The sequence below is a fragment of the Colletotrichum scovillei genome, assembly GCF_011075155.1.
Source record: "Colletotrichum scovillei strain TJNH1 chromosome Unknown Contig00006, whole genome shotgun sequence".
Lineage (NCBI taxonomy): Eukaryota > Fungi > Ascomycota > Sordariomycetes > Glomerellales > Glomerellaceae > Colletotrichum > Colletotrichum scovillei.
In genome coordinates, this window is record NW_023336264.1 from 789570 (window position 1) to 815165 (window position 25596).

Consider the following 25596-nt stretch of genomic DNA (forward strand, 5'->3'; position numbering starts at 1 on the left):
GCCCCAGCGAGGTGGTCCGCCGCCCGCTGCCCACCGCCAGCCCTCCTTCGCCCTTCGCGTGTCGCCCAGTCCCTGAGAAGATGACAAGTACCTAAGGTAAAGTACTCGGTAAGGTAGGTAAGAGCGCCTAAGGGAAGGAAGGTGGTGCTTTTCTCCATTTTGCCTTGTCGCCTCCACTTTTGGGCTCCCATCCCATTAAGGTACCCTCTTCCCATCCTCTCTCGCCCTCCTCCTTCCTGCCTTATTCTTCCTTTCTTCACCCCACGATCTCTTTCACGAGCCCTTGATTGCCAAAGGCTTCTTGCCCGAACAGCACATCGTCTCTGTCCCCTTCACTTTGGACACGGCTTTCGTTGGCATTTGAGGATAAGGTACGCATACATATTCCATTCCCATCAGCATCAGCATCAATTACAAATTACCCCCTCCCGACCCCCATCAATCCATCCGCCCCCCCCTTCTGCTCATCTTGACTTCCAAGAGCCCATACTGACCCCGTTCACCTCTTTCGTCACACAGGTACCACCATCAAACCATCTTTCTCACACACACGCGACTCCTTCCACCTCTCCCGACAACACATACGTACAAGCCCTCTACAGGTGAGCCTATTCTTCCTCTTTCGCTTTATTCCCTCAATTTTCGACTACCTTGATCCTCAATCCGTCAACAATCGTTGCCTTGTCGGACTGCACCCCTCTGCCTCTCCCTCTGCCTGGGGTTCACTCTTCTTCCGTTTTGCCCAGCCTAGCCTCGGGCTGACCGTGGGTTTTGGCGGTGGATCCGAGCTTTGCCTCATTCAATCCTCTCTTCCAAGGCCTCGACCAACTCTATCCACTCTTCAACTTTCCCACTTCTTCCTGTTCTCACAACGTCCTCACACGCCTCCATCGCTCCAACGGCACTGTTCGAAGCCTTCTCCCGTCTCATGCATCAATACTAATTCTCCAATTCTACCCAGCCCATCGCTTCGCTGTGGAATAAAACTCTGACCCGTCGATCGACACCCGACCTACCAAACCAAAATCTGCATCCGAAAGGTGCAGAGTCAGCACATTCGTCAAAATGACCACAATGGTAAGTGGATACTCGCCGGTCGGCTCTTTTCGACATTGGGCACAGCCTGGCCAGGAGCTGTGTATGCTCTTGCTGAAAGTGCCCAATCTGTCGATGGAGCCGCTTGCTTCCAACTGTCATTGCACATGGCTAACGACAATGGCAGGATCTTCGTGTCGGTAACAAGTACCGCATCGGTCGCAAGATCGGTTCTGGTTCTTTCGGTGATATTTACCTCGGCACCAACATCATCTCCGGCGAGGAGATTGCCATCAAGCTCGAGAGCGTCAAGGCCAAGCACCCCCAGCTTGAGTATGAGGCCAGAGTCTACAAGTCCTTGGCCGGTGGTGTCGGTATTCCCTTTGTCCGTTGGTTCGGTACCGAGTGCGACTACAACGCCATGGTCCTTGACCTCCTCGGACCCAGTTTGGAGGATCTCTTCAACTTCTGCAACCGCAAATTCTCCCTCAAGACCGTGCTGCTTCTCGCTGATCAGCTGATTTCCCGCATCGAGTACATCCACGCCAAGTCTTTCATTCACCGTGATATCAAGCCCGACAACTTCCTCATGGGTATTGGTAAGCGTGGCAACCAGGTCAACGTTATCGACTTTGGTTTGGCCAAGAAGTACCGCGACCCCAAGACGCACTTCCACATCCCTTACAGAGAGAACAAGAACCTTACCGGAACCGCCCGTTATGCTTCCATCAACACCCACTTGGGTGTCGGTATGTTATCTTTCCACGCATCCCAACCCCTTTCCGTTTCCTCCTGGCCACTGACAGCTTCGCAGAGCAATCTCGCCGTGACGACATGGAGTCCCTGGGCTACGTCATGCTCTACTTCTGCCGTGGATCCCTTCCCTGGCAGGGACTCAAGGCTGCTACCAAGAAGCAGAAATACGACCGCATCATGGAGAAGAAGATGACCACCCCGACCGAGGTCCTTTGCCGCGGCTTCCCCAACGAATTCGCCATCTACCTCAACTACACCCGATCCCTCCGATTCGACGACAAGCCCGATTACAGCTACCTCCGCAAGATCTTCCGTGATCTCTTCGTCCGCGAGGGCTTCCAGTACGACTACGTCTTCGACTGGACTGTCTACAAGTACCAGAAGAATGCTCAGGCAATTGCTCAGGCCGCAGGAGCCACTCAGGAGGAGGATGAAAAGGCGCGGGCATCTCGCACGAACGCCGCTACTGCTGGTCAGCCGACCCCTCAGCCTGGCGCTAATAAGCCTAACGCCCTTCCCAGCTCGCGCCGCAAAGTGATTGAACGAGGATCTGGTGCTGGTGTAAACACCCCAGATACCAACCGTGCCGTCGGTGGAAGTGACAGGATGTAAGTTGACCGCCCAAGCAGCTCATCGACCACTGGCTGTTGAACCCGTTGCTGACAAACGCATGCTGACCTAGTGGACGATGATCTAGTTTGCGCTCGTCTACGAAGGGCGCAAGTCCAGCATATGGTTCAAGTTCCTTTCTGCCGAAGTGATCCTCGACGGCGGTAATCACATGCTTTCTGTCCAACACGTTGGAGTATGACCAGACCAGCTTACTGGCTTCATCCCTTGCGTGGCATGGCTCCCAGACATCACGATTGGTACGGGTTCTGCTCACCAGCAGGGTCTCTTTGATGATACGCCTTGCCACGCGAACTGGTCGCATTCTCCTTACGCATTCTCAACTTCGTTCTTCGACATATTTGGGTTGATTTCACGAATGACTCGATTCTTCATAACAGGACACTCGATTTCACAGACGCCCCCGGTAGACCTTGCTGCCGAAGTTCTATGGTTCGATATCCATGGTAGGAAGAACTCGAACGGCACTTCCGGTACCTCAATTTTGCGAGGCACCGTCGTCGGGCCGCCCCGCGAGACATTCCCCCCACCCCCAACTTGAGTGCCTTGGTTTCGTACCTTGCACCTGGTCGATGCGTTGGAGCTGCGTTCACCGACGGACTTTTCCTTTTTTCCTTCTATTCTTTTTCTCTTACTTTTCCTTCCGGTTATGCGCATTACGAGTTGATTTTCATTCGAGGCTTCGCACTTGGTCAAACACGCGTCGAGGCCCGCTTCTGGGGAGGTCGTTAGGTGAGGGGTTCATCACGAGAGAGAAACTTTTGCGAAGTATCAGGCCTGCCGACACTGTCTGACAAGGACCACGACCATCAAGTCGGCAAAGACAAGGAACGGCAAGGGAATCACGGTTGCAAAACTAATGAGGAAGAGTGCGGCATCTTTTCTTTGACTTTTGGTTCGGTTCGGTTGGTTGGGAATTCGTTACTCAGACATTGCACGTGGGGGAAACCAGGACGAGGTGACTAGTCGCCAAACCTGGTCTCTGGCAACTATTATGGGCTCTAGGAGACGGTCTAGCAAAGTCCTGGGATGTTGACAACGTCTACTTGTCTGCCTTGGCAGTCAACGTGGATTGTCGACCTCAGGACGCTGGTGCTTGGACTCTCAACACTGCGCCTCCATCATCCGCGGGCTTTAACCGGCCTGGCAAGTTTGCATATGGTGGAGGCGGAGCACGGGTAGTTGTGGGCATGTCGAAGGGCAGCGGACTCAACCAACATACGCATGGTAGTTTCTCAATTTAACATTGTCGCGCGACTTTTCTTCTCTTGCAATTTGTGAACATGGCGGTGTAAATGCTGCAGGTCTACTACAACAGCCGCAGCAATAGTATTCTCTCGGGATACAATCTTGACTTTGATGCTTAGAGAGGCATACTCATCTGCATAATGTGGCTGCGAGAAACTTGTAGACTCGGATGTGAGAAAGATGTGAAGTCATGAGACTGGTCGGCTCAACGTGTCAGGTGCGACTTCGCTTGACTCCATTTCGCAGGGCGCGTCGACCAGCTGACTGCATGAAACGCCAGAAGCAGTACCGAATGGATGCCGTCAGGTGCAAAGTATATCGGCATATATATGTTCGAATCATCGCGGCATTTTCTGATCGAACTCAGTAATGTCGTGCATCACGATAAAAGTTTCCCATCCTACACCAACATTTGCCATCTGCAAAGCTGAACTGGACTCTCTCAGGTGAGTACATGACGAGTGTTGGGACGTCGGGGGGTATCAGGGATGTTCCCCAACCTGAAAGACTCCTTATTCCCTCCCCTTAACTTCATAATCATCATCTTGTAGCTTGCACATGAAGTTGGCTTTGGCATTTGGCCGTCTCTGCCTCTATGTGAGTTTCTGGCAAGAATCAAGCTTGGGAGCGGGGCAGTTGGCGTGAGCTTGTCTCGTTCTGATCAATGCCATTTGAAAGCTACTGGGCAGCTACCGGGCAGCTAGCGCGTGGCTGAGTGAGTGTTGACCGCACTTGCAACCACCAAGCAACACCTCTCAGGCGATCCTGCCAAACCATCTTGGTGAGGACGACAAGGGACAACGTCAAGTGGTCTTAAGTCGTGTGCGCTCTTGCCAACTCTGTGGTCTCCCCCTACATCTACTACTCGAATTCTTCTTCATACTCTCCCAACATTCACTCAGTTTTATCACTTTGTCTCGTGAACTTCCCAGCTCGTCATAGCTATTGTGCTCTAAGAAAGAGGAGGGGTAGAGAGCTGACTAACAAGGTAGACCACCTCTAGCCGAGTAATCCCAGCACACCAACTTGATAATCGTCATCGGCGGCTATTACCTCCGACAGAGCTTCGATGGCGACCCTTGTCGACGTCAACTCCACCGCACCCGCCGACAAGATGGCTCCCTCGACGCTCGACCTGTTCATGTTGACGTTCAATTGCGCCAAGAACTTTATCGACACTCACGTCTTTGCGTCAAACCTCCACACAGCTTTCAAGCAGAGCGCCTCTCCCCTCCCAGAGGTTGTTGTCTTGTGAGTACAGTGTTTCGCCGCTCCCTTGGCTGATCTTGCAACAAAGCTGACCAGATTACCTTCTACCAGCTCCTTACAAGAATTCGCGCCGTTATCGTACTCTTTCATCGGCGGCTACTTTCTCAGCCCGTACCTCACGCGCTTCGAGGAAGCCCTGAACCTCGCTGCGACCAGATACACCAACGAAAGTCCCACCTCGGACGCCGACAGTCACGATGGAGCCGACGATGAGACGATACTGGTCAAGCCCACCGCCCCTACACCTGTGCGACCTTACACCTTGATACGGACTCGTAATGTCGGTATGACGGCCATTATGCTCTTTGCGCGGAACCCCGAGTCGATCCTGCGTGTGCAGGAGGCGGAGGTGGGCTTTGGCGCTGCAGAAATGGGCAACAAGGGCGCAGTGGCGCTCAGAGTCTTGTATGAGGGCACGACGACCGAAGGTGGAAAAAAGGAGACGGAGCTCACCTTCGTAGCTACGCACCTTGCGGCAATGGAGTGGAATCTGCCGAGGCGAAATGCCAACTGGGCGACCATCATGCGTGGCCTGACGTTCGAGAACCCGGAAGATATCCTGCATCCGAAGAAGAACAAGCCAACCACCCCTACACAGGGAGAGGGCCAGGCCGAAGGTGCCAGAGACGAAGCAGTGCACTTGTTGCACGACGAGCATCAAGCACAAACGCTCGCACTTCAGGAACGACTACAGGAGATATCCGTCTTCAAGCCAAGCTCCCATCTTTTTGTCGGCGGCGACCTCAACTATCGCATCTCAACAACGAGCCCGCCGCCAATGGCGACATTTCCCAGCCTCGACCCCGAGAGCGAACACCATTACTCCCGCTTCTTCGCCTTGGATCAGCTCACGAGAGAACGACAGGCAGGACGCACGTTGCACGGCATGAGCGAGGCAGAAGTCAAGTTCCCGCCAACCTACAAATACAACGTCCTGCCCGCGGACGACACCCGCCTGAAGGTTGATGGTGTGGAGGACGTGCCTTGGGTGTTTGCGCCTCACCGATACCCCGGCTGGACAGATCGCATCTTGTACCTGGACGTCCCTTCGTGGGTCAAGACCAAGCCACAAAAGGTCGACGTCAAGATCTACGATGCCATGCCTGTCGTCCGCAGCTCAGATCACAGGGCCGTTTTCCTGAGAGCTGCCGTTCCCCTCCTCACCGAGAAGGAGCTGGCCCGCTCATCGACGGAAGCCCCGACGTCCAATGCGGTAGATCCTCGCCTCGTTCTCCCGGTAGCCATCGACCCCGAGGCCTGGGAGCGACGTGCGGCAGCAAGACGGAAGGAAGTTCTTGTTGGCTGGAGCATGTTCCTGTGGTCTACTAAGCAGGGGGCTATGATACTAGCCACGCTGTTGGCCGTGGGCGCAGGTATTTGGTGGCTGAGCTGAGCTGCGCTGAGCTAAAGGCTTGAGCCGGCAATGCAGCATAGAGGGAGGCGATTCGCAGTGGAGCTTAAAGATATACCCTGGCCTTGTTTGTCGTTTGGAGCTTCATGTACGTACACGTTAAACGCGAAGGATTCGGGGATGGCTCCCAGCGATGGGCGGGGTTGAAGGAACCGCGAGCGGGTTTTTGGTTTTTTAGAGCGGAGCATTAGTTACAACGCATCATGAACTCGAACTGAACTATAGATCCGATCAAAGATTTTTCGGTTCTCGTATATGAGTACCCTTGACCGATGTTTGACTGCTATCCGATCTTAGTAGCTCAGCCACAATTGACTTGGTTCAGTATCTTATATCAATAAGATCATGAGCCAATCAGACCAAGATGAACGGTCAGCTTCTTTAGTCGAGCGAGCAAGGGAGGTAGGCGCGCCATGCCATGGCATATCCGGCTGACACGGGGCGCGAGTCAAAGTGTTTCCGACAGAATGGAAAGGTGCTCGTCTTCGTCAGCGGCGTCGTGGCGTTTCGAGACGGCGTGTGTGCGTGTGTGTGTGTTTCCCAGACCACCGGGACGCGGGTCGAAGACCGGGACTTGAGATGGGGCTTGCAAGGGTTATCCCGAGAATGGTTTAACGGGCAGCTCGAGACGAGGGTTTCTTTTGTTCAGATTGCAGAGAAGGGAGGGAAGAGAGAGGAAAAGGACAAAAAGGAGTAGAGAAGGGTCCCGGGTTGTTTATTCACGGTCACTTCCCGGTGGTGGGAGATGGAAAAGAACTGCTCCGGGCGTTGATGTTGCTCTCGAGTCTTGCAAGATCGCAGACCTTTTCTTAGCCGCGCGTCTCCGTGGAAGCCCTCGTCCATGAATCTGAGAACTGTATCCGTTGGAGAACAAACCCGGACTGTGTGACAATGACTTGTGTTTAAGACTACTTGGAGTTGAACTCTAGCATGTGAGGCTCGGACAAGACTTGGGTTGGCTTGGCATCTCGTAACTCGTGACAGGTTCTTGACGATGCATTTCTGTCTGCTGAATCGGTAATCCAGTATGGCGTTGCACTCGCATTCGGCGGCTCGGCCGGAACTCTGCCAAGACAACCACGGCGTGGCAGAGTGCACCTGAACTCGCAAAAAGCTTTCAAAGTTGTGCTTGATATCCACTTGGGCTCCGAGTAAAGACCTTGAAAGCCGGGAGTACGCACGGAGCAGAGTCCAAAACAGGTGAGGCTTCTCAGCAGACGTGAGGTTCGTTTGGGCGACGTGTAAAGCGTTAGTTGATCCGATAAATCGCCGGATCAGGACTGTGAGACCGAAGGCCCCAATCGAGCGTGATGGGAAGCTCATCTCAGCCTTACGCCTACGCCGAACGTCAAAGGACTTTTTCGAAACGCACTAGACTGCTGCAGACAATCGAGATCTGGCGTGCGACGAACGCCGCGATCCTCGGAAGCGAACGGGGCGCGAGCCACCTCGACAATGAACATCTTCATCTCTGTACTCGGGGCTGGAAATTGGTGCTTATTTCAGGAACTGCCGGCCGGACGACCTGGAAAACCGGAAGAAATTTTCACTGAGGAGAGGAGCAGACAGCGGTTCGTTGGGGGCTGAAGTGACATAACCGTCGGGCCCTCGCCGCACTCAGGCATGGGCGCGACTCATGTAAAGGACGTAAAGGAAGCAAGACCCAGGCCAAGCCGCATGGCGCTGACCAAAGGCTGGTGAGGATCTCAGTGATGTGTTTCTGGTTGACTGGTTGCCGGCACACCAAGGTTTCGTGGCCCGTCGAATTGCCAATTTTGACATGTTGTCGGACAAACTCTCCCAAGATTGATTTTATGGTGTAATTTTTAAGCTCGGCTATGACGAGATAGTAAGATATAGTAGAGGTTGTTGTGTTGCTGAGTATGGCAGAGCGGCTATGCTTCCCCGTACTGTACTACGAACAACACGTGGTTGACTGGTCAGGCCCGTGGTAGAAACGGCTCGGATTGCGAAGCCGAAAAGCATGTCGTAACGGATGTTGGCTCGGGAAAGTCAGTGTCAATGAGCGAGCTGAGGTGTGGGCGAGAGGTGGGATGAGATCGAGACGTTGCGTCATAGCCACCGATAAGAGTCGCTTGCATGCAAGGTGTATCACTGATCAGGCCCTTTCCCTCCCCGCGGGACCGGATTCCGCATGGCCTGGGCGAGATCTGACTGACCATGAGGCGGCCCTGTGCGAAACTGGATGTCTTGGATGCGATGAAAGCCTCGGGGGAGCAGCAACGCCAACGGTTGTCGATTCAACAGCGACGCCCCCATCAGCCGTAGCCTAAGACTGTCTCTGTCAGTTAGTGTTAGGTCTCCTTTTTTTGTCTTTACCGTCTTTTCATCGGCCCTCAAACGTCCGGAGGCCCCGTCAGAGCCACCTTTCTTTGGATGCGGCAGCCACATCTGCTACGCCACGGTGGTATGGTGAGGGAGACAGAGCTTGATATCGCCGCCGCTTGTTTTTTGGCCGACGGAACGCCGTGGGTGGGCGCTACAGAAGAACCGGGGGAACGGAGACCGATCAAATACGGAAGGGTATATGGCAAAGGTGAGGCAGGTCTATACGAATCTAGGAGACTGTCCGCTGTAGTTCGGGCTCTGGATGAGAGCGGTGGATATGAACGTTTTTTTTTTTGGTTGCCTCGGAAGGCTCTATATCTAACAAGTGCGAAGTACCGAAAGGCCCCTGGAAACTAGAAGATGAAAGAATCCACAGTCCCAGGGCGTATCAGGGCTTCGGAGATTTATTCGGATGTGGGAGTCAGGGTGTCTGATCGTGGACGACATCGGATTGAGAGCGTATCAGCATTTGCTTGGGAGTGTAACCGATAGCTGGGCTGATATCAGCAAACCCAAGTAGAGGTGGTCAACAGGGGGCGGCGGGGCTTTCTTCGTCTGGGGCTGGGAGGAGACGGCAGGAGAGTACTCCGTACGAGAGTGAGACTGGCGGGCCAGATTTCAGTGTGATGAACAAAGCGAAATAGCTGGTCAGTGCTGTTGACGAATGTTGCAGAAAGAGGCGAATGGACCATGAAGAAAGGGGTTGAATATTATTAACCCGTAATACTGCTACGATGCGAGCTGAGTGCCAGAGCCCAGAGCTGAAGCGGTGCCATGTGGGGTTGACGGACAGCCTCCGTAGCTGACGGTCCCAGGCGGATGTTCCAGACGGAATGGAATGGTCGTGGCGAGGTGTTGGTAGGGGGTCCACGCGAGGAATCGACTGTCAGCGTCGAGGAAGACTGGAAGAAGAAGAAGACGAAGAAGAGGAGTGCGAGTGTGGCCGAGGCGGGCCGAGTCGAGACATGGGCAGAAGAGCGAGTCCCCGGATTTCCACCGGGTGAACAGAAGGCTACTCCCAAAGAGGCAAGACCATGTCGGTGGTTCCGCTAAATTACACGCCGCACCCGCTGCGAAGCTGCATAGTCGAGACTTGATTCTCCATCCACTCTACCTACCTTACTGCGTTCTGCTGCAGTATCTGGGCGGGTGGCTAAGCGTTGCTAACGTGCAAAGGTACCGTAGTGAGTGTACTTACGAATGATAGCCGTGGATTGGGATTGGACAGGCTGTAAGAGAGTGAGAAAGGCGGCAAACATGTCAAAGTGCGGCTGTTGGTGAGGTTACAAGTGCAGGTTGAAGGAGCGACCGACCCATCCACACAATGCAAGTCCACATCCACACGGCCTTCCACCTTACTTGTACTGCGCAGTGAGTACGATGTACTCCGTATTTGTCCACGCGGTGAGAAAAGGAGGTACTCGGGATACATCTTGCCTCACATTAGGCTGTGGTATGCAAGGCATGGTAGAGAGTGGTGCGAGGTATCACGAGGTATCGCGGTCGCAAAGTGGGAAGGAGCGAAAGTGGGCAGCGTGGGAGGGTACCCCCGTGTTGTCGGGTAGCAAAGAAGCCAAGAACCCACGCCTCTTGCCTGCCCATAACGTGGTGTTCCACGTCCCATCCCGGCAATCACAACCTAGCGGTCCCTGCCATTTGAAGCAGCAAATAGCCAGAGGGCTCTGAAGCAGCAAGTACTGAGTAGTCGCGCTCTGCCCCTCCCTCCTCCCTCCTTCCTGGTCTGCCCCATAAATGCTCCTACCGTATGTAGCTGTCTATTCTGCCTGCCTTTCGTCATTGCCACGGCCCTTTCATCTGAAGGTTTTCCTCTCCCTGAAAGGTCACCACCAACGAGAAAGAGTGGAAGACGTGCTCTCCTCCCACCACATACCTTACCTTACCGATCCAAATACAGACACAGAGCACGACCGCGACAGGAACGATATCCTACCTACCCTCGCCCGTATCAGACGTCGCGAACGAACCACTCGCGGCTACTCGACTTCGATTTCCATTGTTAGCAGCAGTGGTCAGTCGCCCCAGGGGAAGAAACGGTGCGGCGTGTCTTCCCGCCAGCTCCAGTTCGCCAGCTCCGAACCACACATATCCATCCCCAGTCCCTAGGCCTAGACCCAGCACCAGACGAGGCCTCGATCCGAATCGAACCCCTTTCCACCACCACAACTCCTTCCCATTGACCACTCACGAGACGCAACGAAATACCACCTACTTCCTTCCTTCTTCACCCATCTAACAACCTCACGACGACTGGTTCACCTGGACCTGCCTTATTCGACTCGACCACCTTTTCGGGCCGTGATGGTGACGATCGACGTGCTGCCCAGCTGAACGAATATCCATACCAAGCAATTTTTCAGATCCGAACCGAATACCTCCTACTCTTTATGACGGGAATAGCAGCCATCAACAAAAAAATACATACTATGGCGGCTACCGTTGCGCATGCGAACCCCCTGTCGAACCAGGTTGGCGGAGGCTTGTCCAAGATGATGGGCGGAGGCAGTAGCAGTAATGGCCACACTCAGGCTCAGGTCCAGGCTCAGGCGCAACAACATTCCGATGCTGGAGCTGGACCTATTGCGAGCCGGAAGTTGACTCCTCAGGACTTTCGCGTTGTGAGAACGCTTGGAACTGGTTCGTTTGCGCCCCTTCCCCCATGTCTCGCTGCACCTACCTTGTCTCGGAATACCGTTTGCTGATCATGGACCTTAACCGTGCAGGAACGTTTGCTCGGGTGTGTCTTGTGCGCCCGGCAAATGCGACTGAAGAGGAGCGCGATACCGTTTTCGCGCTGAAGATACTGCGGAAAACAGAGGTCATCAAGCTGAAGCAGATCGACCACGTCCGTCACGAACGTCTAATTCTCGGCGATGTTGCCGGCCACCCCTTCATCACAAATCTTATTTCCTCCTTCGCCGACCGCGACCACTTGTACATGCTGTTGGACTACGTCCCCGGCGGCGAGCTTTTCAGCTACTTGCGCAAGTTCCGGCGCTTCGAGGAGGAGACGGCGCGCTTCTACGCTGCAGAAATTGTTCTAGTGCTGGAGTACCTTCACGAGCAACAAGGCCGTGTCGCGTATCGTGACCTCAAGCCCGAAAACCTTCTCCTGGATGGCGACGGCCATATCAAGTTGGTCGACTTTGGCTTCGCAAAGAGGCTGAGCAACAGCTCAGGGCAGCCCATTGAAACTTACACACTCTGCGGCACTCCCGAATACCTCGCCCCGGAAGTGATCCATAACAAAGGTCACACGACGGCGGTGGACTGGTGGGCGCTGGGCATTCTGATATACGAGTTCTTGACGGGATACCCGCCATTCTGGCACCAGAACCCAATCGAGATCTACAAGCAGTGAGTTACACCGCAGCGGCCGGCAGGCTCCCCCTCCCTCTTATTGCAGCGGCCACTAACAAACTTGGCAGGATTGTCGAGAAGCCCGTCATGTTCCCTCATGACCCGCCAGTATCAGCCGAAGCTCAAGATCTGATCAGATCCTTCTGCACAGTAGACCGATCCCGACGACTAGGCAACGTTAGCGGGGGAGCAGCCAAGGTCAAAGAACACCCCTTCTTCCGAGGGGTCAACTGGGACGACATGTACCACCGACGAGTGCGAGGCCCCATCATCCCACCGATTCGATACCCCGGCGATGCGCAATGCTTTGACATCTACCCCGAGGACGACGGCAAGAGGGAACCATACACCGAAGACATGGTCCAGAAATACGACCAGTACTTCAAGGACTTTTGACGCAAGCTTTGTCAACCTTTTCGACCCATCATTGTATGAATCATGCGTTCGGAGTTGTTCTTTACTCGGAGGAGTTGGTCTCCGTAATTCTTTCATGTTTTTTTGTTATGATACTCCAACCTGTAACTGTACTGCATGAGACTTGGTAGCGAGGATCAGGAGAATGAGCGGCCCGTTCAGCGTCGCTCGAGAGAGGCAGAGCTTGGACATGGGGAAAGAAGCTGTTAGGCTTTGGTCTGGACTATGTGTGTGAGGGAAATTCTGCTGGTCAAACCCTGGATAAGGTAGGCATCGCTGGGTATTGTTCTTTTTCCACCCCATTTCACTCGGGTATTTGAAGGCGTTAGATTACGATTGGGGAATTAGCCAGCCTGTACCGGGGGCAATTCAGGAACCTTGTCTTTTGGAGGTAGGAGATACTTCCAATCAAGGAATAGAAGAGGAATTTCCGTATCCATATGAGGCATCGCGGTCATGACCGGCGGTTGTTGTCTCTTCCTGTTGCCCCAGTGCCCATATGCAAGTGAGATGCTGTGCCATCACAGAAAGAAGCAAGTCGAAAGACAAATGCAAATCGCAGCGTGCTGCCCGACCTGAGATGGCTGACCAGGTTGTCAGAGCGCCCCCGTGAGCACCGACCAAAAGTCCTGGCCAGGACAATGACAGCATGGGGGAGTGTCTCAGCTCCTCGAGGAGCTAGCCGAGTTGGGCATGACACATGCTCGTGGATTGTCACTCTGGTGATGGGCCAATCTCACGTCACCTGAGCCAGACGTTGTGTCCCCTTTCTCAGACTCATCTCACTTGTATCTCATTTTGGTTATAGCCCAGCACTCAGATTTTGTGTCGGACAGTTTGATGAGGCTCTTTGTCTTGGTGAGGGCCTTGGTGAGGCAAGTGACATCATATCAACTTGATCTGAAGGGTAGACTAGACTGGAATGTCCAAGGTGGGATAAATGCCATCATATCCGTACGGCGGAAAAGGCAAGGCAGATCAAGGGGTCGCGAGCCAAAGTGTGTATAGGTGTGACCTCTCACTGAGTAAAGGGGGAAAAGAGGGAGTAGCCGGGTGAGTTTGATGGGTGAGATGAGAATGAGACTGACGGAAGAGGTGGAGTGCCGTGACCTAAGAATGGTCGGCGCAGGCGGGTTGCAAATAAGGTGCAGAGGGGTTACCCCTCTGCAGGGGACTGCCGGGCTGCGAACCGCCCACGCCGCCCACTATGAGATGCCTCCCGTGCAGTCCGATTAGGGGTAGCAAGCCTCTCACCTTGCTAAGGTGCCTGACTGCCGTTCACGAGCACCTAAAGTTGCCCAGGTGGGAAGCATTAGTTGGGGAGGTGGGAGGTGAGGTGTGAGTGGTGCAGGTGGGCTGCCACGGCTGCAGGTCACTAGCAGTTCAGATAGGGCAGACGGGCTCAGAAAAGGTAGGGCGGGTACGTACCGTGACCCTCTGGGCATGGACGGAATCCTTGGCGGGAAACCTCTCCAACTATCCACTGCATTGCATTCAGCTCCAGTCCCGACCTCTGGCGCGCAGCTGCTTACTGCTTCTCTCCCCATCAAATCATCCAACGAATTCCCACACACACATACTCTCTCTCTCTCTCCGAACACCGAATCGAAAAACTGCCTTTCAGTCTCGAGGCGTACTGATGCTTCAAGAACCATCCATTCATTTGCTGTGACGCCAAAGACCCCCTTCACTCCTTTGGCAGCCAGCGCCTCGTTTTAGGCTCGAACCCCCCTCACCCTTCCAAGACTGCGAGCCGTCGACCAAGACCCGACCTTACCTTACGCATCCCGCGAATCTGTATCCATCCGGCCCAAGCCGAGCCCTTCGATCCGCGGTCCCCTTACGATACCACTCCCCGACATGACCAGCTGAGTGCAACAGCTTCAGGATGTTCACTCTATCCAGTCTCGTGCAGAAGGCACAGCAGTTGGTCGACCCGACCCAAGGGCTGAACCTGACCAACTCGGACAAGAACCCATCCAAGTCGTCGCTGTTCCAGAACCAGTTCCGCCTACCCAGCACCCAGACGCCGCTGTACGAGATCAATGCCGAGTTGACCATCCCGCCCGCCAATGCCACCTATGGAGGCAAGGACCACGATCGAGGCTATCACTATGCTGGCAAGCTACACCTGTCTGAAGGCTACATGTGCTTCTCCACGACCCCATCCAGTTTCGTCCAGGGCGCCAGCACCTCAACAAGCTCTGCCTTCACTGGCCAAACACATGGCGGAGGCCCCAGTGGAAATGGCTTCACCTTTCCCCTCTGCGCCATCAGACGGGTAGAGAGGTTGAACAGCCAGACATTCCAGGTAAGGTTGCTCCAAACCCCGGGTTGTGACATTGACAACAGTCCGTGCTCCATCCCCCGCAAGGCCATGAACTGACATGCTGCTCTACCACGTAGTTTGCCTTGGCGATTACCACATGGAATGGCATCAATCAGCAAGAGAAGAAGGACAAGGACAAGGAAGCCGTCCCCGACAAGGATAAGAAGGATGTTAGGGAACAAAGGATCACGATACACCTTGCGGGTACCCGCCAGGGCTGCGAGCGCTTCTGCGACGGCCTGAAGAAGGGACTGAGGGCCGGCGTTGGGAACGTTGGCAAATACAAAAAGGTCACCAGCGAGTGCTACTCCGAGTATCTCCTCCGATCCGATGACAAAAAGAATGCGAGCCCGCCCGACGCCGGCTTGGGTATGCTCTTCCGCTATCCTGGAGACCCAAAGAAGCTCCGCGACAGGGCCAAGATGCGTCTCTGGGCCGAGTACTTGCGCGACAACGGGCGAAACATGACGCTCATCCGCCAGCCGACCTTCCACAAGCTCATCCGCGTTGGTTTGCCTAATCGATTGAGAGGTGAGACTTGGGAGTTGACGTCTGGATCGATCTACCTCCGACTCGAGCACCCGACACTGTACGCCGAAACGCTAGCCAAGTACGAAGGCCAAGAGTCCCTCGCTATTGACGAGATCGAAAAGGACCTGAACCGAAGCTTGCCAGAGTATCCCGGGTTCCAGAGCGAAGAGGGCATCGGCCGTCTGCGCCGTGTGCTTACGGCTTACAGCTGGGTGAATCCGGATGTCGGATACTGCCAGGCCATGAACATTGTGGTAGCGGCATTGCTCATCTACATGTCGGAGACGCAGGCCTTCTTCCTACTGTCGTCCATGTGCGACAGACTAGTACCAGGATACTACTCTACGACAATGTACGGAACTTTGTTGGACCAAAAAGTGTTTGAATCACTAGTCGAGAAGACTATGCCTATCCTATGGGAACACCTGGTGAAGAGCGACGTGCAACTTTCAGTCGTGTCACTACCTTGGTTCTTGTCGCTCTACATCAACTCGATGCCCTTGGTTTTCGCCTTCCGAGTTCTGGACGTCTTCTTCGTCGAGGGACCGAAAGTTTTGTTCCAAATAGGACTCGCCATTTTGAGAATCAACGGCGAGGAGCTTTTGGACGCCACAGATGACGGCGCCTTCATCTCCATCCTCAAGGGTTATTTTGCTCGTCTCGACGAGTCGGCGCACCCCAAGTCGGAAAACCCGAAGCTGCGCGCCGTAACCAAGTTCCAAGAGTTGATGGTGGTGGCATTCAAAGAATTCTCGGGCATCACGCACAGCAGTATCACAGACCTGCGGTTGAAGAACAAGGATGCCGTGCTAAGCAACATTGAGAGTTTCGCAAAGAGAACAGCCCTCCGAAATTTGGGCCCCGACAGCAAACTCCTTGCCGCGGAGGAGCTGGGCGCCTTGTACGATCGCTTCTATACAATTCTGTACGAGAGACAACAGCGAGAGAGCATTATTCAGCAGGAAAAACAACGTCGTGCAAAGAACGCACGGCCTAGAGCGCGAGATGTGTTTGAACCCAGCGACGAACACGTTGAAAAGGGGCGAGTGGCCCTTGGTGCTAGCACCAGTCTGATGGATTACGATGCGTTTAGAGAATTCCTCGCCAACATGGCAAAGTGGGCGATGTCCGACTCACCCACTACACCACGCCGCGACACATTCGCCGATAAGGACAGAAATGCCTACACAAGCCGTCGTCAAAATAACGGCCTCCTTTCCCCATGGGGATCGGGCCCGGAACCTGCCGATCACGAGTTCATGCAGCAATTGTTCAAAAAATGGGATGTCAGCGGAGCCGGCGTGCTGACTCTAGCTGATGTAGTGTCAGGCTTCGCCAGGATCAAGGGCAAGAAGGACATTATGGGGACTATTACGTATTTCTTTGAACTTTACGACGATGATGGCGATGGTAAGGTTGACCGTGAGGGCATCTTACGTATTTCCGAAGCGCTCCTCTTCCTCTCGAGAAGAGGACTCGAGGGCACACTGAGCCCGAGTGCCTCAACGCTCACGCTCAGCACGCCCACTGGCCAAGGCAGTGAACCAAGCCTGCCTGGCATCTCGACCAACGAAAGGTTTCTGGGCAGCGTCAGCGCATTTATCAGAAGATGCTTCGAATATGCCGATCCCGACCACCCCAACAACAAGATCCACGAAGAAGAAGAAGAGCCCAAATCTACGGAGAACAGTGAGGCGTTCGCCATCGGCGACGACGATGATGAAGAGGACCTACTTGCCATGGATTCGCCTCCCGGCAGCCCAAGCAAAGCAAAGAAGTCATTCTCGGACTCGCTATCCTCGCCGACTGAAGAGAAGCCTCCTGCCGCAGGGCAGTCACAACGACGTGTCTCAAAGGCGCAGTCAGAAGCGGCAAACGCTGCTTTGGACCCTGCGAACCCGTTACACATGACGCTGCCAACGTTCCGCATGGTCGTTCTCGCCGATGAACTCCTTGAGCAATTCTTTGAGTCATCTTTCCCAACCTCTTTCCACCTTATCGAGGGTCTACCAACAGTGTCAACGCCCACATCCACTCTTACTACCTTTTCCAGTCTCAACTTTGGACGTGCACCCGTCGCAGCTCTCAATCCGGCGGCTCAAGGGGCCACCCGCGGTCTACGCGGTGTACTGGACAACATCGTCACGGACGGCATGCGTGTGGCTGCAGAAGTTCGTCGGAGGATGGAGGAGGCTCAGAAGGAGCTGGAGAAGAACGCTGTGCCTGGGCAACAAAGAGATGTCGAAGACGAGGAGGACGATGCGGACATTGGAGTCGAAATCGGCATCAGAAAAGGCACGGCCAGCGGAAGCGCGGACATTGAGAGACGGAGTGTACGGAGCGAAGACCGTGACCTTCTCGACGGGGCAGATGCCGAGGCTGGGGCCAACGGTAGCGGCAAGGAAGGACAGCTCGTGGACATTGAGCCCACAAACCGGAGCGAGACGAATACCAAGGGTGTCGTTGAATTTGAGGGCTGATCGACGTCTCTACGCATGTACGCAAGCATGCAAGCACGCAAGAACCACGGCTTGCGTGATCCGTTGAGGGTTCGCTCCGCCCGGCAAGCAGGTGGGCACGGCCACAGCCCACATGGCGGGTTCGAGGCACGCAAGGAGCGGCAGTTGTCAGGAAGCTTTGGAAGGAATGCTGCGAAATTGGGGAGGACGCATGCGGCACGAAATCGCGCTGTAGCAAGGAGGATGGATAGGCGATGCTTTCCCTCTAGTTCGTGGGAGAAGGTATGTGTGGGAATTAGGACTATACCTGTCGACGTCTTATCACGGGATTCACGTTTGGGATTGTACTGCCTCTGCGGCTAGAAGAAATGGTCACTCAAGACAAGCAAGATGTTGTCCATTGAGGCCTGGTTGTGCCAGTGCGTCCCTCCTGTGCCAGTCGCCCAATGCAGACCTGGCAAAGCGTCACATCGACCGAGGTCATCGCCACGAGCCATTGCTGGCTGATACTGACAGAATCAGTTGAAACGTTTGGATGTCGTAGCATACGTAGTACAATAACGGGCGCCTTCTCCCTTGCTCGGTTTCGAAATCGGCGGTCATCGACAGGGTCTGGCACGGAATTGAGGGTGGTACAAAGGGTTCCCAGAACGGCAGATGAGGGTCGACGATCCGCAACGCCATCTGCATGGCTCGAGAGGCACTAGAGTACCCGGTATCAAGTTCCTCTTGAAGTTTGTGATCGTTTGCAATCAAACTTTGGCATTGAGGGGCGTGGGCAACATGGAGCTCTTATGCATCATCGACATGAGTGAAGGAGCCCGTGGAAGAAGAGCATGGCATGGACGGCAGTTGACTTTCTGCCTAGGAACTTTGATGGCACAGGATGGAGGGGAGAGGAGGGAAAGAAAAAGATGGCCAGTCAGGTCAGTATTATCATGTCTTGGCGGGGACATTTGCGTGTAGAGGCTAACGATACCTTAGTCTGAATACCTAGTTACCTAACTAAGGTAGGCACGGCTAGGAAGAGTGATAAGGCGAGGGAGAAGGTGTCTCCAAGGAGGAAGAAGCAACGCCGAAGCAACGTGGCTTATGCAGGGAGAAGACGAGGCATGTATTCCTTCCACTCCTTGCGAAGACGTGAAGGTGCCATTGGACCCTTCCTTTCCCTCTTGGCCTTGAACGAGAAGAGGCTAAGGAACTTCAAGTTCTCAACTCCCACCAAGGGCCACCAGTTGTCGACGCCTCTCGCATATCCCTCAACTCGTCGCCACCCAACACCGTCACTCCACATTCCAACATCACGACGCCTTGCATTTCCTTGGACAACCAGTTTCCAGGAGTCTGGAATTCCTCGACTCATGGTATGCCGGCGGAGTATCCCGTCCGTTCCGTTCTCTTTTTTTTTGTCCCCTGCCGTCTCTGCTTGCGTCTTCCAAGTTTCTTTTCACGTGTCCCGGCCTCCACTTCACCCGCTCTGAGTCTGCACGACATGGCCACATGTTTGTGTGACCACGGACATCCCCCCCATCTTCGGCCACAACCCTTGTCTTGACGCCCAGTCGTACAAGTGTTTTTGACCCGGGGACTTGGGAGCCGTTGGTTGCACAGGGACAACCACTATCGTCGAATATGGATGCCGTACTGAAGGGCCTTGTCCTCGCAAGACTTCTCTGCTCAATATTCTCACGAGACATTGGTTTCTCTTCTCTCAAGGCAAGCATAGATGTGCTTACACTATACACAAGCATACACATACGTACATACATTCACCGGCGGGTTATCTGCTCCGTTGGCCCACGGCAAACTGTGTGGGCACGTAACGCATCCACCGTAAAGACCGCTATGCCTTCTCCGTCCCTCGATCAACGACGGCTTGTTTCCCCCTCTACATTCCGCACGTTGCACAGCCAAGCTTCTCGTCTCGCGCTCCAATGTTTCTTGTCGCCGTTGCACAAGAACGCAGAGGAAAGTATGGCGGTCGGCCGGCATTCTCTTAGTCGTCCCACACATCCTAGCTCCACACCAAACGACGATTTCTGCTAACAGGACGGGGGCAATAGGCTACACCAAGAGAGGTCATCGCCGTTCTCGAAAACGTGCTTCGCAACATTGCAACAAGCGGCCCCCGTTAAATTGTCTGAATTCAGCCGCAGGAGAAAGTCCCCGCTACGACCATGAGGGAAGAATGATGAATGGAAATGTGAAGAGTGGCCACGGCTCTTGCGAGACATCGCCAGGCCATCCGGTTTCCTGGCTCCAGAGTCCCATTGCTCGCCAACGCCTCTTCGCCCTTTCGCCTCTCTTCTCTTTTTCGACTCAGGAGTGAGAGGGGCGGCCGTCCAAGAGGCAAGCTAGGCCAGACACCCACATACGTCGACCCGTATTGCATGAGAGGAATGACTGGCGTTCAGGGGAAAAGCATCGCATACGGCTGGACCTGAGAATCGTCATTTCAAACATTCCAGGTTCCTGGGAACGAGCCCATGCTCTCGCTCTCTCTCTTACCCGGCAGCCCTAAGGTGGGAAGGGAGGTGGGACATCCAATGCCGCCCGTATCGATGGAAGTGGGCAAGAGGCGACAGGAACAGCATTCTTGGTCCTCGCGACGAGAAGCTTTCAAATACAGCCAAGATTCTCCTCCCAGAATATCGGTTTTCCTTCTTCTCTCCACCGCGCTTCGACTCACACTCGCTTCTCCTTTTCGTCCGTCTCAACCTGGTTTTTCTTCCGGGGGCAAGTTGGGCAGTCATTCGTTCTTGTTGCTTGGTTCTTGCTTGCGCCTGTCACTCTTTAGGGAGATTGACATCCCTTTCGTCTTAATACTCCCCTACCCCTCTCCATTTTCGACTTTTGCCTGTTGGCTTGCTGTAGTTCGTCAGTCATTCTCCGAAGATTACCGACAAGATGGGTTGGATGAAGCAGGCGGCCGTCTTGGCCACTGTCGCTTTTGCGGCAGTCACCCAAGGGCAGACTGCTGCCAACGGCAACTGTTTCCCCCCGGGAACGCAAACCGCCACGACCTCGGTCATCTCGCAGATGACCCAGGAAAAGTGTAACAACTTCTGCCAGGGTTACACCGTGTTCGGCATCTACGAGTCAGCTGCCAATACATACACCTGTGGCTGTGGTGGCACTCCTACGAACGCTACCGCTGTCGCGAATAGCAACTGCAACACGATCTGCCCTGGCGATAGCACTCAGACTGAGAACTGCGGTGGTACGGCTGGTGAAATCCACTTCAACGTTCAAGTCGTCAGCTCCAACTCCACCACCACCTCTTCCTCATCCAGCTCTACTAGCACCACCTCTTCCTCCTCTTCCACTTCAAGCCTCACGACAACCACCACGGATACCTCCAGCCACTCCACCACCACTACTTCCACTGCTAGCCCCTCGTCCAACTCAACTACTACATCTTCGTCCAGCAGCTCTAGCAGCTCTAGCAGCTCCAGCAGTTCCAGCAGCTCCAGCAGTGGCACCTCCAGCCACTCGACCACCACGACCAGCACAGCCACTACCAGCCCGACGTCGTCCTCTTCGTCCACTGGCAGCTCCAGCAGCTCCAGCAGTTTGTCGACCACGACTACCTCGCCTACTAGCAGCGGAAGCACCACCTCCACTGGCTCATCTGCTTCGTCAAGCTCGAGCAGCTCCCAGAGCGACACCTCTAGTCACTCCTCGACAAGCACCACTGCCGGAACTTCTTCCTCGACTGGATCTAGCTCCGCTTCTGGTACGCTAAGCACCAGCGGCTCTTCCAGCAGCTTGACGTCGTCCCTGTCGACCTCTGCTGCCGGCACCTCGAGCTCCGCTTCTACCACTGCTGCTGGTTCTAGCACATCAACCTCTGCTGCCGCCAGCTCTTCGTCTTCCGTTGCTGCTTCCAGCTCTTCGTCTTCAGTTGCTGCTTCCAGCTCGTCATCTTCTGTCGCAGCTGCTAGCTCATCCTCCTCGGTTGCCTCTGTCGCCAGCTCTTCGTCTTCCGTCGCTGCCGCCAGCTCTTCTTCATCCGTTGCCGCCGCCAGCTCTTCTTCATCCGTTGCCGCCGCTAGCTCATCTTCCTCCGTTGCCGCCGCCAGCTCGTCGTCCTCCGTTGCTGCTGCCAGCTCCTCTTCTGCCGCTGCTGCTAGCTCTTCGTCGGCCGCTGCCACCAGCTCTTCTGCTGCCCCTGCTAGCTCCTCGTCTGCTGCCGCCGCCAGCTCTTCATCTGCCGCCGCTGCCAGCTCGTCTTCTGCTGCCGCTGCTAGCTCTTCCGCTGCGCCTGCCAGTTCTTCGGCAGCTGCTCCGTCCTCGACTGCTGCTGCTTCCTCGTCGGAGGCCCCTGCTTCATCAGCTGCCCCAACCACATCTGCGGCTGAACCTGGCCAGTCTTCCATCGCTGTCCTCAGCCCCGATCCGGTGCCTTTCTCTAAGGCTCTCGAGATCCAGCCCGGCGAAGCTGTTGTCGTTGACATTCCTAACACCAGCGGTAACGCGGAGAGATTTGTTGTCCAGTCACAGGGATGCAGAGGTGTTCCCGCTGGAGAGTCGCCCTTCGAGAACACTGTCAACCCTCCCGATGCTTCTACCGCCCCTGCATGCGCGGTTGCTTGCGCTTCTCAGTCCCTGCCCTACACTACCGTCATTAGAGGCCAATGCTTCTGCGGTTCTGTTCTCAGAACCTTGCCTCTCATTCCTGCTGATCAATGCGCTGCCGCTGCGAGCAGCCGTCGTCGCAGCGCCCTCAAACGCCAGGCCGGTACTGTTGATCCCGCCACGATCCTCAGTGTGACACCTGCCAGCCAGGTTGCCCTTGCTGCTGCCTCGACTACTTTGAGCTCATCCAGCGTTCCTTCTGCCGTGGTCAACACTGACACTAACCTCCAGTTCGTCCCTACCAACACTGGAACGTCCGTCGCCAGCGCCAGCGCCAGCTCCACCGCCTCTTCCGGAACTTCCACTGGTACGGTCTCCGGCACGACCTCTGGAACGGTCTCTGCCTCCAACTCCGCGTCCAACTCTGCCTCCAGCTCTGTCACCAGCGCCGCCGCGGCTTCTCAGACCGACTTCATCCTCGCCATTGTCGGCGGAAGAGCACCCACCAGCTCCAGCAGCTCCTCAAGCTCTTCCAGCACTGCCACATCGTCCTCAAGCTCTTCTACTCGTAGCAGCAGCAGCAGCGGCAGCAGCAGTTCCACTGGCTCAAGCTCCTCTGGTACTTCCAGCAGCAGCTCCTCTGGCAGCTCTTCCTCGGGCAGCACCTCTTCTGGATTTACCTCCACTGGCTCCAGCTCCAGCTCTTCTGGATCAACCACTGCTAGCACTACGGATACTTCTACCAGCTTGTCCATTACCAGCTCTGCTTCCACCAGCAGCTCTACTAGCGCACCGTTCTCGAACTCCACCACTGCCCTTACCATGAAGAAGCGTGGCCCTATCATGGCGCACCTCATGAACCGCCAGAGCGGCGCAACCACCTACGTCGGTACCACTGGACAGACCAACCCTACCAACTGCAACCAGGCTGCTGTATTCAGAATCGGCGCTTCTGGCACCCTTACTGTTGATGGCGTTGCCCTCGGTGTCAACCCCAACACGCCTTTCATTGCTCTCCGCTCCGGCAGCACTGGATCGATCACCGCGACTTTCACTCTTAACAACGGTGTCTTCGCATGGTCCAACGCAGCCTTCTCTGGAGGACAGGCCGGTTTCTGCCAGGACAACAGCGGTCAAGTTTACGCTACCTTCGGAACCACCGTCCCGCCCAACTGTACTCCGGTCACCCTGAGCGCCACTCCTCGTAAGTCAAACCGCACATGTCTAACGATCTCGCTGTTAACACTCTCTACTAGGCTCTTCCTGCACGGCCAGCGGCAGCACTACCAGCCTCCCCGCCTCCACCGCCGCTACCAACTCTGCCACCACCACTCCCGCCGGTGTTTCGACCACGTCTACCGCCAACCCTGGATCGACCGTCTCCTCCAGCCTTACCACCACCCGCTCTGGAAGTGGCACAACTACCCCCGTTGGTTCCACTACCGCTCCTACCGGTGGCTCTACCTTTGTCAGCGGTGGCTCGACCTTCGTCACTGGCGGTTCAACTGTTGTCTCTGGTGGCTCTACCATTGTCTCGGGCAGCTCCACGTTCGTTTCCGGCGGTTCTACCTTCGTTACTGGAGGTTCTACCGTTGTCACTGGTGGATCTACTATCGTCAGCCCTACCACTGGTCCTGCTGGCGGCGCGACAACCGACAGCAGCGCTGCTGCAGCCACCTCCAGCATTGCTCCCAACCCTGTCGCTGTTGATGGCTTCTCTCTGTTGGGATGCTTCGCCTCGTCCAGCAACTTCCCTTCGTTCGTTCTGGCCTTGTCTGACCCGTTGTTGACCCTCGAGAAGTGTACCGCTGCCTGCCCCGCCAGCTCTAGACTTGCTGGCTTGTTTGGTACCGACTGCTACTGTGGTGACATCATCGATAACACTCTCACCATCCTCGTTCCCGAGGCCCAGTGCAACACTGTCTGCCCTGGTAACCCTGCGCAGCGTTGCGGTGGTCGCGCCTCTTCCGTCCGTCTGGCTCGTCGCCAGATCCCGACTGATGTCCGTCTTACCGTCTACGTCCGTCTTGACGTCTCCCCGCCGGTTGTCTCCACTGTCACCAGCATTAGCGTCAGCACCGGCGCCGGTACCACCGCCTCCGTCACCGTCGTCAACACCATCACCGAGCCTGGTACCACCATCACTGGTGCGCCGGTTCCCACCAGCACTGGCCCCAACATTGCGGGCACCCTCACTCTGCCCCCTGGTCTGTACACGGCTGGGGCTCCTCTGCCTGGTGGCGAGGTTTGCTACGTCGTCACCCGATCCTGGTTCATCGGACAGACGTCGCTGCTCCCTGCCCTGCCCACGGCTACCGTCTGAGCGTGACTTTCCCAGCATCAAATCACGAAGTCATTGGCATAAGATACATGTACGGTTCACATATAGACTAGGGAGTTGTTTCCCGCAGCTTATGGGATTTGTGTGAAATTTGTTTCTAACTAGCATGGGGGAAAGAGAACAGTTACGACTTGTACGAACTGTATCACTGGGTAATGTAGGAGATGTTTTGTAGTTTATTTTGTCTTTTTTTGTCGGACTTGGTTTAGGAGAATAGATGATTTAGGACCCAAACGTTTGATCATGCCGCTGTCCACTTGCAATTTTTGTGTAACTGCCACGTATAAGCCAATGAGTAAATTCTGGTTTTCATGCCCTCCAAGGCTGCTCTTTGTCGAGGACTTTGCCATTACCTTTTCTGTGAGACCTGCCTCCGCCGCGCTGTCACCACGGTGATGAGCCCCTCGCCAGGATTGCATCTCAGAGGAACGAGTTCGACATCAGTGTTACTTCCGACGCGCGAAGCATGAGAATGTCTTGACTGAAGCATTTCAAGGCAAGAGTTTTGTCCCTCATGTCTTGGTCATGAGGGAGTCATGAGGGTTACGCATGGCTCGGCCGTAAAAGAGTTGAGGGAATGCCGCGTCATTTTGTCGTCCTCGTGTACATCACCCTCTGAAGCGCTGCGGTATGTGATGTCGCATGGTTTTCTGTGCGTGGTTTGGATAGTTGGGTGTCAATTTTCTATGATGACGCTACTCCATTGGACATGATTGAGAGTCGGACGAGCATGCGTGAGGGGAGGGTGCATTGTTGTAGAAAAGGTAGCGTTAGGAGCAGATGGGGGCGGTGGAATTTGGGATTAGTTGTGTTCTGGACCTGGGTTCGGCTTCTCGAGGTTGGCTGGGTTTGAGGAAGGTATATAAAC

General features: G+C 55.0%; 5 protein-coding genes across 5 annotated transcripts; all 5 read left to right on the forward strand.

The window, feature by feature from the left end:
• On the forward strand, positions 1-3743 carry HER10_EVM0000240 (casein kinase I hhp1). Its single transcript, XM_035482824.1, has 4 exons — positions 1-1077; positions 1223-1784; positions 1850-2399; positions 2474-3743. Exons 1-4 carry the CDS (start codon positions 1066-1068, stop codon positions 2481-2483), a joined length of 1134 nt encoding a protein of 377 aa, XP_035332014.1. The 5' UTR covers positions 1-1065; the 3' UTR covers positions 2484-3743.
• Positions 3744-4039: 296 nt separating this feature from the next.
• HER10_EVM0011077 (endonuclease/Exonuclease/phosphatase) lies at positions 4040-8108 on the forward strand. The gene is made up of 2 exons (XM_035483137.1): positions 4040-4920; positions 4990-8108. The coding sequence occupies exons 1-2, from the start codon at positions 4739-4741 to the stop codon at positions 6329-6331; spliced, it is 1524 nt and encodes a 507-aa protein (XP_035333336.1). The 5' UTR covers positions 4040-4738; the 3' UTR covers positions 6332-8108.
• Positions 8109-10345: 2237 nt separating this feature from the next.
• HER10_EVM0000002 (uncharacterized protein) lies at positions 10346-12864 on the forward strand. The gene is made up of 3 exons (XM_035469800.1): positions 10346-11353; positions 11440-12073; positions 12145-12864. Exons 1-3 carry the CDS (start codon positions 11104-11106, stop codon positions 12470-12472), a joined length of 1212 nt encoding a protein of 403 aa, XP_035331990.1. The 5' UTR covers positions 10346-11103; the 3' UTR covers positions 12473-12864.
• Positions 12865-14378: 1514 nt separating this feature from the next.
• On the forward strand, positions 14379-17830 carry HER10_EVM0010999 (TBC domain-containing protein; the record flags this gene model as incomplete). The annotated part of the gene is made up of 2 exons (XM_035480441.1): positions 14379-14801; positions 14897-17830. 2 exons carry the CDS (start codon positions 14379-14381, stop codon positions 17828-17830), a joined length of 3357 nt encoding a protein of 1118 aa, XP_035333320.1.
• An 815-nt stretch (positions 17831-18645) lies between these two features.
• Positions 18646-24710, forward strand: HER10_EVM0003247 (uncharacterized protein; the record flags this gene model as incomplete). Its single annotated transcript, XM_035472931.1, has 7 exons — positions 18646-18735; positions 18820-18955; positions 19018-19173; positions 19720-20134; positions 20325-20331; positions 20684-23591; positions 23644-24710. 7 exons carry the CDS (start codon positions 18646-18648, stop codon positions 24708-24710), a joined length of 4779 nt encoding a protein of 1592 aa, XP_035332375.1.
• Positions 24711-25596: the final 886 nt, after the last annotated feature.